The 17,381-nt window shown below is 50.5% G+C and overlaps 1 protein-coding gene across 2 annotated transcripts; it reads right to left on the reverse strand.

The window, feature by feature from the left end:
• Nucleotides 1-3,494: 3,494 nt before the first annotated feature.
• Nucleotides 3,495-16,195, reverse strand: TM9SF1 (transmembrane 9 superfamily member 1). Of its 2 annotated transcripts, none has more exons than XM_088655329.1 (5): nucleotides 15,721-16,195; nucleotides 13,761-14,120; nucleotides 11,552-12,353; nucleotides 8,559-8,832; nucleotides 3,495-5,384 (listed from the first exon to the last, which is right to left on the reverse strand). In XM_088655329.1, exons 2-5 carry the CDS (start codon nucleotides 14,076-14,078, stop codon nucleotides 4,991-4,993), a joined length of 1,788 nt encoding a protein of 595 aa, XP_088511455.1. In that variant the 5' UTR covers nucleotides 14,079-14,120; nucleotides 15,721-16,195; the 3' UTR covers nucleotides 3,495-4,990. The 2 variants fall into 2 exon arrangements, with proteins under 2 accessions (XP_088511455.1, XP_088511454.1); XM_088655328.1 differs by having other exon boundaries at nucleotides 15,711-16,016.
• Between the last annotated feature and the right edge of the window lie 1,186 nt (nucleotides 16,196-17,381).

Raw genomic sequence — 17,381 nt, forward strand, 5'->3', positions numbered from 1 at the left:
TTTGATTTTACAAATATTAATTTTATAACAATCCTTGTTGTTGTTTAGTCGTGTCCGACTCTTCGTGACCCCTATTTCAAGATTTCTCCCAAATCTCTGGACTTCTCACGGGTCCTATTCAGTGCTGGATTTACGGCATGGTGCATCTGCAGCAGCAAAACCACCAGACGCCTTCATCTGCCCTGGCTGCAACACAACCTCTCTCTCCAGTATCGGTCTCTACAGCTACCGCAGGCACCATAACTTTCCAATGGTCTAACCCAGGCACCCCCAAATTCGGACCCTCCATGTTTTGGGACTACAGTTCCCATCATCCCTGACCACTGGTCCTGTTAGCTAGGGATGATGGGAGTTGTAGTACCAAAACATCTGGAGGGCCGAGTTTGGGGATGCCTGGTCTAACCCACAAAGGAGCACTCCTCCATTGTCTCCTGAACGCCAACTTCCTTCCTCTTTCCGATCTCCTCTACTTTCAACAAGAGTCTGGCCATAGGAGATTCACGGCTATGCACATATTAAATGGGTGTGTGTGCTTAGTTCCTGCATTGCAGGGGTTGGACTAGATGAGCTACAGCGAGGGCCCCTTCCAACTCTACAATTCTGTTTCTGTCTGCGTTTCATTGAAATTGCAAATTGGGGTCCTTTTCTCCTGCGCTGTGGGAAGAGGCTATACTATACTTCCACGACTCATTTTGCTGCGTATTAAATCTCTGCCGGGGTTCGCCAAAGAGACCTTGGGCCAAACTTTGATTCTGGCAGCCAGGAATTCTTCTTTTATACCTATTTGTTCCTTTGCACCAACACAGTGTTACAGTGACTGCTTTGATGCAGTTAAGATTCCTGACACCTCCAGGTTGGGGCTGGGAGAGATTCCCTGTCTGAAATCCACTGCTGATCAGCGCACATAGAATCATAGAATCGTAGAGTTGGAAGAGACCACAATGGCCATCCAGTCCAACCCCCTGCCGAGCAGGAAACACCATCAAAGCATTCCTGACAGATGGCTGTCAAGCCTCTGCTTAAAGACCTCCAACGAAGGAGACTCCACCACACTCCTTGGCAGCAAATTCCACTGTTGAACAGCTCTTACTGTCACGAAGTTCTTCCTAATGTTTAGGTGGAATCTTCTTTCTTGTAGTTTGAATCCACTGCTACGTGTCCGCTTCTCTGGAGCAGCAGAAAACAACCTTTCTCCCTCCTCTATGACATCCTTTTATATATTTGAACATGGCTATCATATCACCCCTTAACCTTCTCTTCTCCAGGCTAAACATACCCAGCTCCCTAAGCAGTTCCTCATAAGGCATCGTATCCAGGCCTTTGACCATTTTGGTTTCCCTCTTCTGGACACGTTCCAGCTTGTCAGTATCCTTCTTGAACTGTGGTGCCCAGAACTGGACACAGTACTCCAGGTGAGGTCTGACCAGAGCAGAATACAGTGGTACTATTACTTCCCTTGATCTAGATGCTATACTCCTATTGATGCAGCCCAGAATTGCATTGGCTTTTTTAGCTGCTGCATCACACTGTTGACTCATGTCAAGTCTGTGGTCTACCAAGACTCCTAGATCCTTTTCACAAGTACTGCTCTCAAGCCAGGTGTCACCCATCCTGTATTTGTGCCTTTCATTTTTTTTGCCCAAGTGTAGTACTTTACATTTCTCCTTGTTAAAATTCATCTTGTTTGCTTTGACCCAGTTGTCTAATCTGTTAAGGTCATTTTGAAGTGTGATCCTGTCCTCTGGGGTATTAGCCACCCCTCCCAATTTGGTGTCATCTGCAAACTTGCTCAGGTTGCCCTCAAGCCCACATAATACTGAATTAGGATGGACAAGTGGTCTTGACTCAGGATCAGGCCACTTCCTGTGTTCTTAAGGTCTCATGCCCGATTTTGGCTTCTACCATTAAGATTACATCATTTAGACCTCCCTCCTTATGGTGACTTCTGCTTCGCTGTATCTGAAGAAGTGTGCACGCACACGAAAGCTTATACCCAGAACAAACTTGGTTGATCTCTAAGGTGCTACTGGACAATTTTTAATTTTTATTTATTTATTTCGACTGCATCAGACCAACACGGCTACCTGCTTGAATCTCCCTCCTTCTGAAAGCCGACAGAGCCACCAGGAGACATGGAGAAATATCTTGGGGTAAAAAAAAATGAACCATGGGCTGGAATTAGCAAGTATAAAGGTGAGGAAGATATCCAACGCTGGATGGAAGGATTTTGCTGGGCGAAACTCAAGCCCATTCAGAAGGTAACTCTGCTGCAGGTACAGTACAGTATATGCAAATCCTAGATCGCTACACCCGTGCGATCAAATGGCTACAACAGGCATCCCCAAACTTCGGCCCTCCAGATGTTTTGGACTACAGTTCCCATCTTCCCCGACCACTGGTCCTGTTAGCTAGGGATCATGCGAATTGTAGGCCAAAACATCTGGAGGGCCGCAGTTTGGGGATGCCTGTTGTAGCCATTTGATCGGGCTACAACAAGGAACACCCTCAGGAGGCTGGGCAATAAAATCTAGCTGGCAGAAAGAAAACGGTTGCACCTTCCAGCTTTCGTACTTTCCTCGATGCAAGAATATAGAAAGCTAAAGGAGTCACCTTTCAAAGAGGAACTGGTGGTGCAGCGGTTAAGAGTGTTAGCCTTGGAGATTAGGGTTCAAATCCTAACTCAGCCATGAAGCTCACCGGGTGACCTTGGGGACCAGTCACTGCCTCTCAGCCTGGCCTACCTCACAGGGTTTTAGGGATTAAAATGAGAACAGGGAGAACCACCCCAGCTACACTGGACAGCTCCCAACAGAATATGAAAGGTAAAGGGTAAAGGGACCCCTGACCGTTAGGTCCAGTCGCGGACGACTCTGGGGTTGCGGTGCTCATCTCGCTTTACTGGCCAAGGGAGCCGGTGTACAGCTTCTGGGTCATGTGGCCAGCATGACTAAGCCGCTTTTGGCGAACCAGAGCAGCGCACAGACGCAGTTACCCTCCCGCCAGAATGGTACCTATTTATCTACTTGCACTTTGACTTGCTTTCGAACTGCTAGGTTGGCAGGAGCAGGGACCGAACAACGGGAGCTCACCCTGTCATGGGGATTCGAACCGCCAACCTTCTGATCGGCAAGCCCTAGGCTCTGTGGTTTAACCCACAGCGCCACCTGCATCCCCATAACAGAATATTAAAAACACGATCAAACATCAAACATAAAAAACTTCCCTAAACAGGGTTGCCTTCAGATGTCTTCTAAAAGTCAGGTAGTTGTTTATTTCCTTGGCATCTGATGGGAGGGCGTTCCACGTGGCAGGTGCCACTACCGAGAAGGCCCTCTGCCTGGTTCCCTGTAACTTTGCTTCTCGCAGTGAGGGAACCGCCAGAAGGCCCTCGGTGCTGGACCTCAGTGTCAATGGGGGTGGAGACGCTCCTTGAAGAAAAAGGTGGGGTATAAATGCAAGAAATAAATGAAGAGACAGCCAGAGACTCTTGCAGCTAGGTTTTTTGGGTTTTTTTCTTTTTAATTAATAAAGTTGAATTTCAAGATCTGTAAAAAGAAACGGTTGGAACGAAACAAAAATCAAATTAAAAAACAAAACAAAACCCTAGCTCTGATCCTTGCTAAATATACATAACTCCTCACATATATAATTTCCATATATAATTATAGGCATTTCCTTGACTGTGGCGGAAGGCGAAGAGACAGCTTCTTCCCCCGCCCAGACTGTAACAGCCCCAGGCACCTTGGGAGTAACAAGGAGGCAATGTAGGAGAGAGGGAGAGAGAAAAGGTATTGGCAATGCAGGGAGACCTCTGACTGGAGGGGGACTACCTTGTCCATGAGGTGGTGGCGGCAGCTGGTGAAACAAATCCACGGAAGAGGCTGGATCCCTTGCTGTGGATCCCCTTCTGAAGCGGTTGACCAGTGTTCTCCAAGCCAGAAGACGTTGGACTACAACTCCCATCATCCGTGACCATTGGCGAAGATGGCAGGGGATGATGGGAGTTGTAGTCCAACAACATAGGGGATTCCCAAACACTGGTGCAGCCTATCCTACGACATGCAAAGGGGGGGATCCTTAAAAAGCTGCAGGGGAAGGCCCGCCAAATACAAGACTCTTTCTCTGTCCCCCTCTTCCCCTCCAACATGGAGAGATCCATTTTAACCTAGCCCCCCGGGAAGGTCTCTGGTCAGAGGAAACCACTATCCTCTGCCAATTCTCTCCCACATTAAGAATCCCGTAGAGGGGGAAACCCCGAGGGACAAGGTGGTGCCGGTTGCTGGGGCAATTTCCATCTGCAGGGCCGGCCCTGCCGGTCCTTGTAGGGGCCAGTTTTCATTTTGAATGTGATTGGCTGGGACCTGTCACCAGATTGCATAAAAGCTCTGAAGGAAGCGAATCGAGGCAGAACCATCTTCACCGTTTCCAGCTGGTCAGCCGCCAAGAGCCAGACTTCCCTTTGGAAGGGAAGGAGCATGATTGGCTAACCGAGCCCGGCATTGGTCAGCTGACCAGGCCGCCCAGCCAATAGGAAGAGAGCTCTCCTGATTGGTCACATTTCAACCCGTTTAAAGGGAGTAACAAACCATAATTCCCGCCCCCAAAGCGCACAAACTGCAGTTTCGACCAATTTTTTTAATAAAAAGAGAGAAAGAGGAAATTTGTTGCAGTGTTCACTAATTGGCCAGATTGACAGGCTCGCTGATGGATTAGCTGCCCTGACCAACAGGAGAGGAGGGATTATGGATCCCGTTTCCTGCTGCTTCCCGGCAATCAAGCAACCGCCGCTGTGGAGAGCTGGGGAGCTCTCGGAAACCGATCCCAGCTAACGAGAGAGACGGATCATTAAAAAGCCCGGTTTCCTCGAGCTCAGCTGATCTCCCAGCTAACCGGGAGGCCGCGCCTTTGAGCCACGCCTGTCCTAGCCAACGGGGAAGCAGAGCTCTGCGACGGCTACAGCCAATGAGAGCGCAGGGAGGGGGGCAGGCACTCAGTCCATCTTGAGGTTGACGTATATGTAGCGGATGAACTTGAGGGAGGCGAAGAAGGAGATGGTGCCCAGCATGAGGAAGAAGACGTAGCCCGTCAGGAGGGAGTAACCGAAGAACTCCACCGTCTGCACCGCGCCCGACATGTTGGAGCGGCGGGAGTAGTAGAAGACGGAGTAGAGGAAGATGAAGAGGCCGGTGGAGCCCGCGCTGAGCACCGAGCGCCACCACCAGCGGTAGTCCTCGCCCGAGAGCTGGAAGTAGGTGAGGGCGATGGAGATGCAGGCGCCCACGCTGAGGAGGATGGCGAAGACGAAGAAGAGGATCCCGTACAGGGTGTACTGCTCCCGGCCCCACACCGTGGCGAAGATGTAGTAGAGCTCCACAGAAATGGCGCTGCCAAGAATAACAATCAAGATAATAATACGGTAAGCACATTTGTACCTCACCCGTCTGACTGAGTTGCCCCCCAATTCTGGTCACAATGGAGATGGAAAAGATTTGGGTCATCACAAAAGATGCAGGAGGAAATGATTAGCAAGAGGAACCACAAAGGGGAGGGTGGAAGTCCAGGAGATTCCTTGGAATCTTGTTTTTTATAGGACTGCAAAATATTTAATCTTGAGAAACCAAATAAATACAGTTGTACCTTGGATCTTGAATGCCCCTGGAACTCGGACGTTTTGGTTCCTTAACGCCGCAAACCCGGAAGTGATTGTTGCGGTTGGCAAACATTCTTTTGGAACCCAAACGTCCGGCGGGGCTTCCGATTGGCTGCAGGAGCCATAGCCACTGGCCATGTTAGCTAGGGATCATGGGAGTTGTAGTTCCAAAACATCTGGAGAGCCAAGGTTGCCTATGCCTGTTCTAAGTGCTTTCGCTGTGCCATGCACCGTTTTGCAAAGCTCTATCAGGTCATCTCCTACTTGACTTTTCACTTTTATTCATTCATTTATCCGCAAGAAAAGAGAAAAACAATCTAAATGGAAACAAAAAAAATAAAGAGAGGGAGAAAAGGGTGGGGGGAGTATAAAATCCTCCTTTATTGGTAGATCCTAACTTATCCCTCATGAAAAAAGGTGAACTTTCCTAGCTCTCACCTGGGAGCTTCCCTGTCTTCTCCCACCCTGGGAGATCTTCCCTTCCCTGCCTCTCACGCAGGGTCCTTCAACAAGGAAACATCACCTTCCTCGGCATGTTGGCCGCTCCTTAACCCCAAGTGGGAGGGCCTTATTTCAGACATTGTGATATACAGTAGTACCTCGGGTTACGAACACGATCCGTTCCGGGTCGCAGTTCGTAACCCGAAAAGTTCGTAAGCCGAACCGCCATTTTGCGCATGCGCAAAGCGCTATTTTCGCGCTTTGCGCATACCGCGCGCGCACTTCTGTGCACGCGCAAACCGCGATCGCGGCCGAAAATACTTCCGGGTTTGCGCAGTTCGTAACCCGAGTTGTGCGTAACCCGAGGTGTTCGTAACCCAAGATACAACTGTATTGGCATATTGCCACGTTTAGCTGGTGATGTATCACGGTGTTGGGAACCAGACATAGCCCTGCCCTACCACACACAATAATAAAAAAGCAAGGGAAAAGGACGGTAGAGAGAGAAAAGAAGAGAGGAAAAAGGGAAAGGAAGGAAAGAAAACAAAAGTGTAGAAACATCAGCAAAAATTCCCAAAGAGGGACCTCCGATTTTCCACTGGCCGGTCACGTACTAGAAGGAGATGTAATTATTTAAAACCATCGGTCGATACAAACATCCGTCTGTTAAACGATCATCTCCTCCAAGTTAGAGTGGCTTTTCTACTTAGCTTTTCTCGGCTGCTGCTGCTTCTCCTCCTCTACCCCCCACGCAGCAGGGACGACCCCCCCCCAATTTGCAAACTTGGGAGAGCGCCAAATTGGCCGCCGGTGGGAGGGAGAGAAAAAGAGACTACCCCAACCCTTAGAAGATCAATGGCCAAATCGAATTGGGCTCCTGCGTCCTAATGCAGGGGAATTGGAGCAAGCAGTTTCCAATCTGTCCCTATAGATTTGGGGGTTAAGGCCCGGATTTAGTTTGCAGGGGAGCCTCGTAAGAGTGTTGCAGCACGCACAAAAGTTTTAATTTGCAAGCAATCCGGGTTTTCTTTTTTATGGTAGCCCTTTAATGGGGCCGAGCGTGTTCTATTCATCCAAACACAGAGACTCCTAGCCCTTTCTTGTGGGTTACTTTAATATGGGAGAGGGGGAGATAAAACAGCACCCCTGCCCGCTTTTGTACCAGGAGTTATGCCCACCTTTGTCATTTTAAGTTTTCTTGCTTGGTATCTAGTCTTCACACTGCTACTGCTTCCAAGAATTATTAGTAATTCTTACAAGATTTTTTTTAAAAGCAATTACTTACATGACCTTGGGAGTTCAGCTCTTAGGGGCCCTTACAGTAGAATCATAGAGTTGGAAGAGACCACAAGGGCCATCCAGTCCAACCCCCTGCCAAGCAGGAAACACCATCAAAGCATTCTTGACATATGCCTGTCAAGCCTCTGCTTAAAGACCTCCAAAGAAGGAGACTCCAGCACACTCCTTGGCAGCAAATTCCACTGCCAAACAGCTCTTACTGTCAGGAAGTTCTTCCTAATGTTTAGGTGGAATCTTCTTTCTTGTAGTTTGAATCCATTGCTCCGTGTCCGCTTCTCTGGAGCAGCAGAAAACAACCTTTCACCCTCCTCTATATGACATCCTTTTATATATTTGAACATGGCTATCATATCACCCCTTAACCTTCTCTTCTCCAGGCTAAACATACCCAGCTCCCTAAGCCGTTCCTCATAAGGCATCGTTTCCAGGCCTTTGACCATTTTGGTTGCCCTCCTCTGGACACGTTCCAGCTTGTCAGTATCCTTCTTGAACTGTGGTGCCCAGAACTGGACACAGTATGAGCAAAGCAATTTGAAATCTCAGAAATTAAGCAGTATCACATACAGCAGACGCTCGGGTTGCGAGCGTGATCCATGCGGGAGGCATATTTGCAACCTGCAGTGTTCGCAACCCGCGTCTGCGCACGTGCGGGTTGCGATTTGGTGCTTCTGCACATGCGCAAAGCACGATTTACTGCTTCCGCGCATGCACACGCCGAAACCCAGAAGTAACCCATTTGGTTACTTCCGGGTTTGGCGCGGGACGCAAGCTCAAAAGACGCAACCTGAAGTGTGTGTAACCCAAGGTATGACTGTACTGCTGTATTTATGCTTATTGCAATATTATATTTGCACTTGTATTGGATGGATGTGTTTTTAAAAGTTGCTGGGAGTGATCCCTGAGATGCTGCAGGATAGCTCAGTTCCTACAATAAAATTCTATGATCCTATCTTCGGAAGTAGCCAAGTTTGCCTTCTGCTAAAGCGTTAACAGGAGAAATCGGCAAAGTTTGAAAACATAAAAGGGGGGGAGGAAATACTTGGCTTTTCTCCAAGCTACAAAGTCCCAAACTGCTACAAACCAAGCTACAAAGTGGGCAGATCAGAGCCCAGGAGGGATAGCAAAGGACGGAGGCAGCCGGAGACCCAGGCTCTGCGCCGACTCTCACCTGAAGGGGAGGAAGCCCCCGATGGTCATATGAACCAGTGTGGACTTGTACCAAGGCTGGGGCGGGATTTCCCGGGCAATGTTCTTGGTGCGGCAGGGGGCGTCAAAGGGCCCCGCCCGGTTCTTGCCGAAGATGCCGCCGATGACGGTGAGAGGGAAGCCCACCAGCAGCCAGACGGTCAGCAAGAGCAGGATGGTGGTGGCCGGCAGAGCCTGTGTTGACCCGTTGGCCCAGTGCACTGAGTTGACGACACTCCACGTCAGGAAAAAGGGAGCTGGGCAGAGGCAGGGAGAGAGAAACACACACAGCGGCGTCAGCAACAATCAATCTATCAATTCTTTATTGCATTAGTGTTTAGCCATAGCATAAAGGTGAAGGGACCCCTGACCGTTAGGCCCAGTCGCGGATGACTCTGGGGTTGCGGCGCTCATCTCGCTTTACTGGCCGAGGGAGCCAGCGTACAGCTTCCAGGTCATGTGGCCAGCATGACTAAGCCACTTCTGGCGAACCAGAACAGCACACGGAAATGCTGTTTACCTTCCCACCAGAGCGGTACCTATTTATCTACTTGCACTTTGACACGCTTTCGAACTGCTAGGTTGGCAGGAGCAGGGACCGAACAACGGGAGCTCACCCTGTCATGGGGATTCGAACCGCCAACCTTCTGATCGGCAAGCCCTAGGCTCTGTGGTTTAACCCACAGCGCCACTCACGTCCCTATACATACAACCCAACAAAACAAATAGAATAAAACAATGCCAAATGCATAGAGCAGAAAACATAAATCGATCAATGCTACAATCAAAAGATAGCATGATAAAACTTTAATTACAATAGGTAAAGCTAAAATCTAATCATTAAAAACCAAGTATCTGAAATTACTAATAAATATACCGTATAACAAATAAGAACCTGGGATAGCCTCTACAAATTAGACTGGGAGCAGAATAAGGAGGGTGATGATGGCCCGGGGCTGGATCGCGCTACCCTGTCAAAGAAACCCTAAGTTTCAGTGTCTGCAATATGAAAACGGCCACTCCGTGTGAAACTCGCGGGTTTGCGTCCACTAGCAGGAATTTCAGACAATCTGCCTTAGTTAAAATGGTGGACTGGATCAGTAGAAGCACCTTAGGTCTTATTGAATCATACAAGGGGCAATAAATATCGGGTTGTATCTTTCTTGGGCAAATTGGAGCCGCGCCCCCCCCCAATGCTCCTTTGTGGGGAATCTTGTTAGTATTGTAATGTCTCCTTCTCACGTTGCATAGTGTTGCGGGTTCTCTTTAATTACTTAATTGATGTACGAGTATGGGAACCATTTAAATGTCTCCTCCCTCTCTGCTCTGCTCCTCCGCTGAAGAAGATGGATGTGAGAGTCACCTTGTCGTTTTGCTATTGGCTTTATAAATAAAACCTTTGATGTTACTCTTCCAACCACAGTTGCTTCTCTGCTGCATTCTGCTGTAAAGGACTGAGTTTGCTATCTGCAAACGGGCGTTTAATGCTCACAGATCTAACACGGCCCCTGAGAAATCAGCTCTCGTCTTACAAAGAGCAGCGTGCTCCTAGCCCTCATGAGGGGGAAACGAATCGCAACACGCGGCAACAAGATTATCCAGCGGGGGAACTGAACTGAGTTCACAGGCCTCCCACCCACAAAACTCCACGCCAGGTTACCCTCCCGGCAACTTTCTTCACTGCAGCAATGTACTGTAATGGGAGGGGAGATTTTGTTGCTGCACAACTGGGAATCAGAAATCCTTGCTGATTTGCTTGAAAACACCAGAGATCCATCAACAGGTAGCAATATACCTTCTGCTCACCCTAGACCACCACTCTCAAAAGATTCCATCAACGGTGTCTCCGGAAAATTTTACACATCACCTGGGAAGACAGGCAAACTAATGCCAGTGTACTGGAAGAAGCAAAGGTCACCAGTGTTGAAGCAAGGATTCTTCAACATCAACTTCGTTGGACTGGACGTGTTAGGCGGATGCCTGATGATCGTCTTCCAAAGCAACTACTCTATTCCGAGCTTAAAAATGGAAAGTGTAATGCTCGTGGTCAACAAAAGAGGTTCAGAGACTCTCAAGGCAAATCTTTAAAAACGTAGTAGAAACACCGACAACTGGGAAACACTGGCCTGCGAGTGCTCCAATTGGAGAACAGCCTTTACGAAAGGTGTCATGGGCTTTGAAGACGCTCGAACTCAGGCCAAAAGGGAGAAACGTGCTAAGAGGAAGGCACGCTTAGCAAACCCTCACTATGATCAACTCCCGCCCAAAAACCAATATCCCCACTGTGGAAGGACGTGTGGATCCAGAATTGGCCTCCACAGTCACTGAAGGACTCACTGTTAAGACCGTGTTCATGAAAGACAATCTTACTTGGCTGCGAGTGATCGCCAAAGAAAAAAGAAGACAGGCGTGTGGAACATAGAGGAGACTCGTGAAGACTGCCGCTAGCATGGACTAGGTAAAGGTAAAGGTAAAGGGCCCCCTGACCATTAGGTCCAGTCGTGTCCGACTCTGGGGTTGCGGTGCTCATCTCGCTCTATAGGCCGAGGGAGCCAGCGTTTGTCCGCAGACAGCTTCCGGGTCATGTGGCCAGCATGACAAAGCTGCTTCTGGCGAACCAGAGCAGCGCATGGAAACGCTGTTTACCTTCCTGCCGGAGCGGTCCCTATTTATCTACTTGCACTTTGATGTGCTTTCGAACTGCTAGGTTGGCAGGAGCTGGGACCAAGCAACGGGAGCTCACCCCGTCACAGGGATTCGAACAGCCGACCTTCTGATCAGCAAGCCCTAGGCTCTATGGTTTAACCACAGTGCCACCTGGGTCCCTAGCATGGACTAGCAAGACCCAAATGTATAGAAGGAATCCTCTGGGCAAAGGAGAGACAGCCGAAGAGCTCTCTCCGCCAAGGGCAGGTTCCTCTCGCTCGCAAAGTTTGCCCTGACGCACAAGGACTAAAAAACTCCGCCGGGCCTCACCGGAGAAAAGGCTGGTGGTGAGCAGTATGTTCCAGACCCAACGCTCGCCCCCGATCTGGCGGTAGAAGTTGCTGGAGACGTAGCCGGAAATGCAGCAGGTGAGGGCATAGAGCAGGATGGCAGCCGAGTTGATGGCGCCGTGCCGGTGGACGTTGAACATGCCCAGGAGAGCCATGACGATGATCCCCGTGCCCAGAGCTAGGAACTGGCTGCCCACGCCCAAGACGGCGCAGAGGAGGCTGCGGCAGGCCGGGAAGCGGAAGACGTCCGTGTGGATGATCTTCCAGCCGTTGTCGCCCTGGTCGAAGTCGTCGCCCGAGGACGAGGTGGAGGCCTCCTCGTCCAGGTTGTAGCGTGCCAGGTCGTTCTTGAGCACCCTCATGAGGATGACGACGACAAAGCCCACCAGCAGGAAGACCAGGACCATGGAGTTGATGATGGAGAGCCAGTGGATCTCCAAGGTGCGGGGGAAGAAGCCGTCGTCGCGGCTGCCTCGCCGGTCGCCTCGCCGCTCCAGCGCCGTCTCGGACCAGCGGACGCTGTAGGTGTGGGCGATGGGGAGGACGCTGCGGACGTCGTCCAGGCTGGTGGGCTTGACGTTGCGGACGCTGACGTTGGCATAGATGATGCGGTCGCTGTTCCACTCCAGGTGGAAGTCCAGATGGGTCCAGAGGCCGATCTTGTGGGTGTGGGGCAGGAAGCCGCTTTCCTCCATGTACCCCACAAAGCCGCGGAGAGGCAGGTCGTCCACCACAAACTCAAAGTAGTATAGCTCTTCAATGGCTTGCCGGAGATGCTCCACCTGCCAGAGAGGAAGGGAACCATCAGGACAGGAGGAGGAGGAACCAGCGTGACCAAAACGGTGCTTGAATCATAGAACTGTTAGAGTTGGAAGGGACCCCGAGGGTCATCCAATCCAACCCCCCTGCAATGCAGGAATCGTTCACCCAATGTGGGACTCGAACCCACGCTCTACCGACTAAGCTTGGTCTTACCGATTGCTTCCCTTCCTGAGATTTCAAAATCCCGAAGAAGAGATGCAAGGAAACTGATCCAGGATGCATAGGATTCAGTATTTGCACAAATAAACTATTTTATTTTTATTTCATTTATTGAATTTATATACCGCCCTATGCCCAGGGGTCTCAGGGTAGTTCACAGAATAAAATCAAGATATAAAACCACAAAATGCCTAATAAAAATAAAGCAGCAACCCAATACCCCCCCCCCAAAATACACATTTTAAAAGGGCATAGGATGTAAATTGGATCAACCAAAGGCCTGGTTAAAAAGGAACGTTTTTGTCTGGCACCTCTAGGTGTATAATGAATGTGCCAGGCGAACTTGCCTGGGGAGAGCATTCCACAGACGGGGAGCCACTGCAGAGAAGGCCCTGTTCTCGCATTGCTCCCCTCCGGACCTCTGGAGGAGGAGGCACACGAAGGAGGGCCTCAGAAGATGATCTCAGAGTCCGGGTCAGTTCATATGGAAAGAGGTGGTCCTTGAGGTATTGCGGTCCGGAGCAATTTAAGGCTTTATAGATCAAAACCAGCTCTTTGAATTGGGCCTGGAAACCAATTGGTAGCTAGTGCAGTTGCACCAGGATTGGTGTAATACGCACAACCCATCTTGCTCCGATGAGCAACCTGGCCGCTGAATTCTGCACTAGCTGAAATTTCTGAACCTATGGAATTTGCTGCCCAGCTTTAATTAAAGATTAGATAAATTTGTGGTGGAGAAGGCTACCGACGTCTACTATCTCCACTGTCAGAAGCAGGTTGCCCCTGAATTTAGAGCAGGCATCCCCAACCTGCGCCCCTCCAGATGTTTTGGCCTACAACTCCCATGTAGTCCAAAACATCTGGAGGGCCAAAGTTTGGGGGTGCCTGATTTAGAGAGTTGTTGTGGGTGCTTGTTTGCCATGCTAAAAACAGGATGCTGGCTGAACAGGTCTGATGTTCTAACCCAACTACGTCCAGGTAAGATTCAGAGCCAGGAATAAGACAACCCCCCTCCCCAATATCCTGCAGCCGAAGCTGATCAGAAGAGGAGCATGTGCTGAGATACCGGACTCTGAAAACAGTAACAGGAATCAGCTGTCAAACATTAAAGCCAAATTAGGGATGTCGCACAGAACCAGGAACCCAGGAGGTAAACACCAGCTCCACGAAGCAGGCCTTGGAATCCAAGATTTTCTGGCTGGGTTTACCTGCTCAGGGGTGAGCTTCATTTCGCAGAGGACCTTCTTGTCCACGTTCTCCCGGAAACGGATCTCGTACATCGACTCGGCCATGCGGTCTCCATCCAGCACCTCCCCCAAGGTAAGGCTCTTGTGGCGGATATTCTCCGGGGAGCACACGGGGAGCTGGTAATAATGGTAGGTCTCTTGGGGGTTGTGGTAAGGTCCCACTTTGTTGACGTAAAGCATCACTGGGTCCCCCCGCTGATAGTGGGTCTCTGAAGAGGCCGTGGATAAGAGGGAAAGGAGGAAGAGGAGGAGGACAAGAAACGGGGGGCGGGCCATCATGGGGTGGTAACAGGAGAAAGGGGAGTGGGAACTGGGCCAGGGCTTTGGGAGGAAGAACAGAAAAAGCATTATTCAGCGAGGCCCACTTTCTCTGGAATCACGTTATATTTATAGTTTTGGGGACAGCATCTTGGCGAATGCCAACTGAAGGTCTTTGTCTTGGGTCACATTCACCCCACACATTTTTAAATCACTATATTACAACTGCAAACAGCCATGGCTACCCTCAAAGAATTTTGGGAGCTGTAGTTTGAGTTTGCTACCAGTGCCGAGAGTTGTGAGGAAGCCCCTGTTCCTCACTGAGTTACGGTTGCCAGAATTCCCTGAGAAGACGGATTGATTGTTGAACAACCCTGGGACTTGTTGTGTGAGAGGAATAGGGTTCTCCTAACGCCCTCAATGAACTACAGCTCCCAGAATTCTTTGGGGGAAGCCATGACTATTTAAAGCAGTATCATGATGCTTTTTAAACACATGGTGTCAAGTGTGGGCTTGGTGGCTTCCTCAGTGCCTGTAGAGTTTGGCATCACTATGCCAGACTTAAGAGCTTCCATTCTTTACTATGGGAGCTCCCAGAAACCAACCGTTTTGAGGACACCATTCTGTTGATGGCACAAGCCCCTGAGAAACACCCCATCGACCCCTACAGTCCATTGCTGGGTCTTCCCTGCCCCCACCTCCAACAAACAACAACCCCATAAACCTATGAGCATGGCCCACCTTTCCAACTTCATGACAACCTGGGCATTTTTTGTGCCCTCATAGTACCACCACACCTGCAGCTTTGGGGGAGAGGGAGAATGAAGGCCCCGCCAGGGATCAGATCAGCCTTCAGGAAACCGCACGCTCGAAGATTCAGGACAGATAAACTAAAAGTCTTTCTTCACACAGTGCATAGTCAAACTATCGGACTCGCTCCCCCAGGAGCGATGGCCACCAACATGCACGGCAATTCCATGGAGGGGATGGCTAGAAAACACTGCAGAGGATAGGTGCTCCTGTGCTCTGATCCTGCTCCCTGTGTTCTCCCCAAAGAGAACAGGATGCTGGGATCAGGATGCTGGGCCATCGGCCTGATCCAGCAGGTGACTCTTACGCTCCTTATCAAAACGCTGGTTTGGTGATGCAGTTTTGACCTGGGGGGAAGGGAGAGGCTCAAGCCGCAGGCGTTCCGTTTGTTCATTCATCCACACGCCAAGTGCAACGTCGGGTCATGCCAATCTGGGACCCTTCCATAAGCGGCCATCCCCTTAGGTCCACGGTTTGGGGGGTGCCCACTCTGAATGCCACACTGCAGGGTGAGTGTGTGCGTGGGGGGGCTGTACTTCATGGTCATTGAACCATAGCATTGAACGGGAAGGGTCCCAAGGATCATCTAGCCCCACCCCTTGCGATGCATGAATATTTTTGCCCAGCGTGAGACTCCAACCCCCGACCCTCAAGTTAAGTGTCTCATGCTCTACCGGCTGAGCATGACCCTCCTGCACCCACCTCAGCGCCCATCCTGGAAGCCTAACCTGGGTGCTTCGGGATCTCCCACCACCTTAAGCAGAGGAGGTGCCCCTCTGCCGCCCCCCCAAAATACCCCAAATGCCCCCCAAAGCCTCTGCAGCACAGGCTCCCACTCCTCACCTGACCTCACCTCTCTCTCTCTAGGGCTGCCCTTGGCGCTGCCTGAGGGTCTTGCAACTCCTTCTGCCCGGGGGCGGGGGGAGAGGAAGCGGGGGTCTCCAGGCGCAGAGGGTGAAGGGGAGCGCCTCTCAGCCCCAGGGGCTTCCCATGACCTCGCCTGGCCCCACTGCTCCCTTCAGCCCCGCTCCCAGCCCCCTCTCTTCCCAACGCCGCCCTTCCTCGGCTCCCTGCCAACGAGGAGGCGCGGCGGCTAATGGCTGTGGCGGATCATTTGAGGGGCCGGAGGCTCGCGACGCCTCGGGGTCCTTCAGGCGATCTGCGAAGGCAGGCCCGGCCACGTCCGTCGGTTGCTTCCGCCCTCAGCAAGAGCGCGGAGGGCCTCGCTGCCCGCACGGTGACGTAATTCCGTGTTTGAGGGACGCGGCGGCAGGAAGACTCCATAGAGACGGGGAGAAAACACACACACCCCGCGCGCGTGCGCACTCGCGCTCGCCGCAGGAGGTTCTTCCGCTCTTGCCCGCCCACCTGTTAAAGGGGCAGGCGCGAGCTGGAGATCCGCGGACGGAAATTAAAGCCGGGAGAGGCATAGGGAAAGCAGATGAGCCTTAAAGGCTCCATTTCCAAGAAGGCAAAACTGAGGCAGGAAATAAAGACGGCGGGGGTGGGATGCTGCATCTTCTTAATCCCTCCCAAAAATGTGTTTTTGGGGGTGTGCGCACGACCGAGTGGTGTGCGCAGCGCTGAAAAAGGGGTGACTGATCATGCTAAGAGTGCATTTTCATTGTGTGGCTGGAAGTGTGCCAACTTTGCAGCAGGCAGAAATCCAACAGGGGGAGCTACTTCCGCCGCCACCAGCCACAACTAGGGGGGGGGAAAAAGAGCATTGCAATAATTTAGCCTTAGCAGCAGAGGCACCTCACACTATTAGTGCCCAGGACTGTTCTTGTTTCCAAAGCTTCGCAGGCCTGTGCGGTTCAGTTGAAAGTGAAAATTCAAATATTATTACCTAAAAAGAGAAAGAGAAAATTATTAAGACTTCATGCTGCAGTAAGGAACTGGGACACTTTTGACACCTAGGTCTATATTTCTGGATCCACCTTATTTTTGGAATTGCAAGCTGTTTGGAACTGGTTTTGGTGCAGCAATTAAAAGCAAAACAAAATGCTAGCATGTTTGCAAAGCTCAGCAGGGTCCGGTATGGTATCAAATAGGATTGGGGGGGGCACTTCTTGAGGGTGTTGAACTAGAGGACCCTCAGGGCTCTTTCCAACTTTGCAATTCCCTGATTCTATGATATTGCATTTTAATGTTGCAAATTACCCTGGGAACCTGAGGTGAAAGGTGGATAATTAACCTAATACAATATAACAGCGTCATTTTAGAACTTGCAGCCTATGGACACTCAGCGACTGAAAATGAAAAATGCTTATAAATCTCATTGACAAGCTGATGTTAGGCAATGGAGACTGAGGCCCCAGGAGTACCACACTGTGAACTTTAAGTTTACTTTGTGGTAAGGGTGAAAGGGGTTGCTTTGCAAATCCCACAGACCCGTAGCTCTTTTCTTTCTTAAATCAAGGCTGCAAAAATAACGTCCAGACAAGCTGAATGGAGCCCATCACCTCTGCATCGCATCCCTGAAAAAAATAGTGTGTGTGTCTCGCAAGTACC

The sequence above is a fragment of the Zootoca vivipara genome, chromosome 12, assembly GCF_965207765.1.
Source record: "Zootoca vivipara chromosome 12, rZooViv2.hap1.1, whole genome shotgun sequence".
NCBI lineage: Eukaryota > Metazoa > Chordata > Lepidosauria > Squamata > Lacertidae > Zootoca > Zootoca vivipara.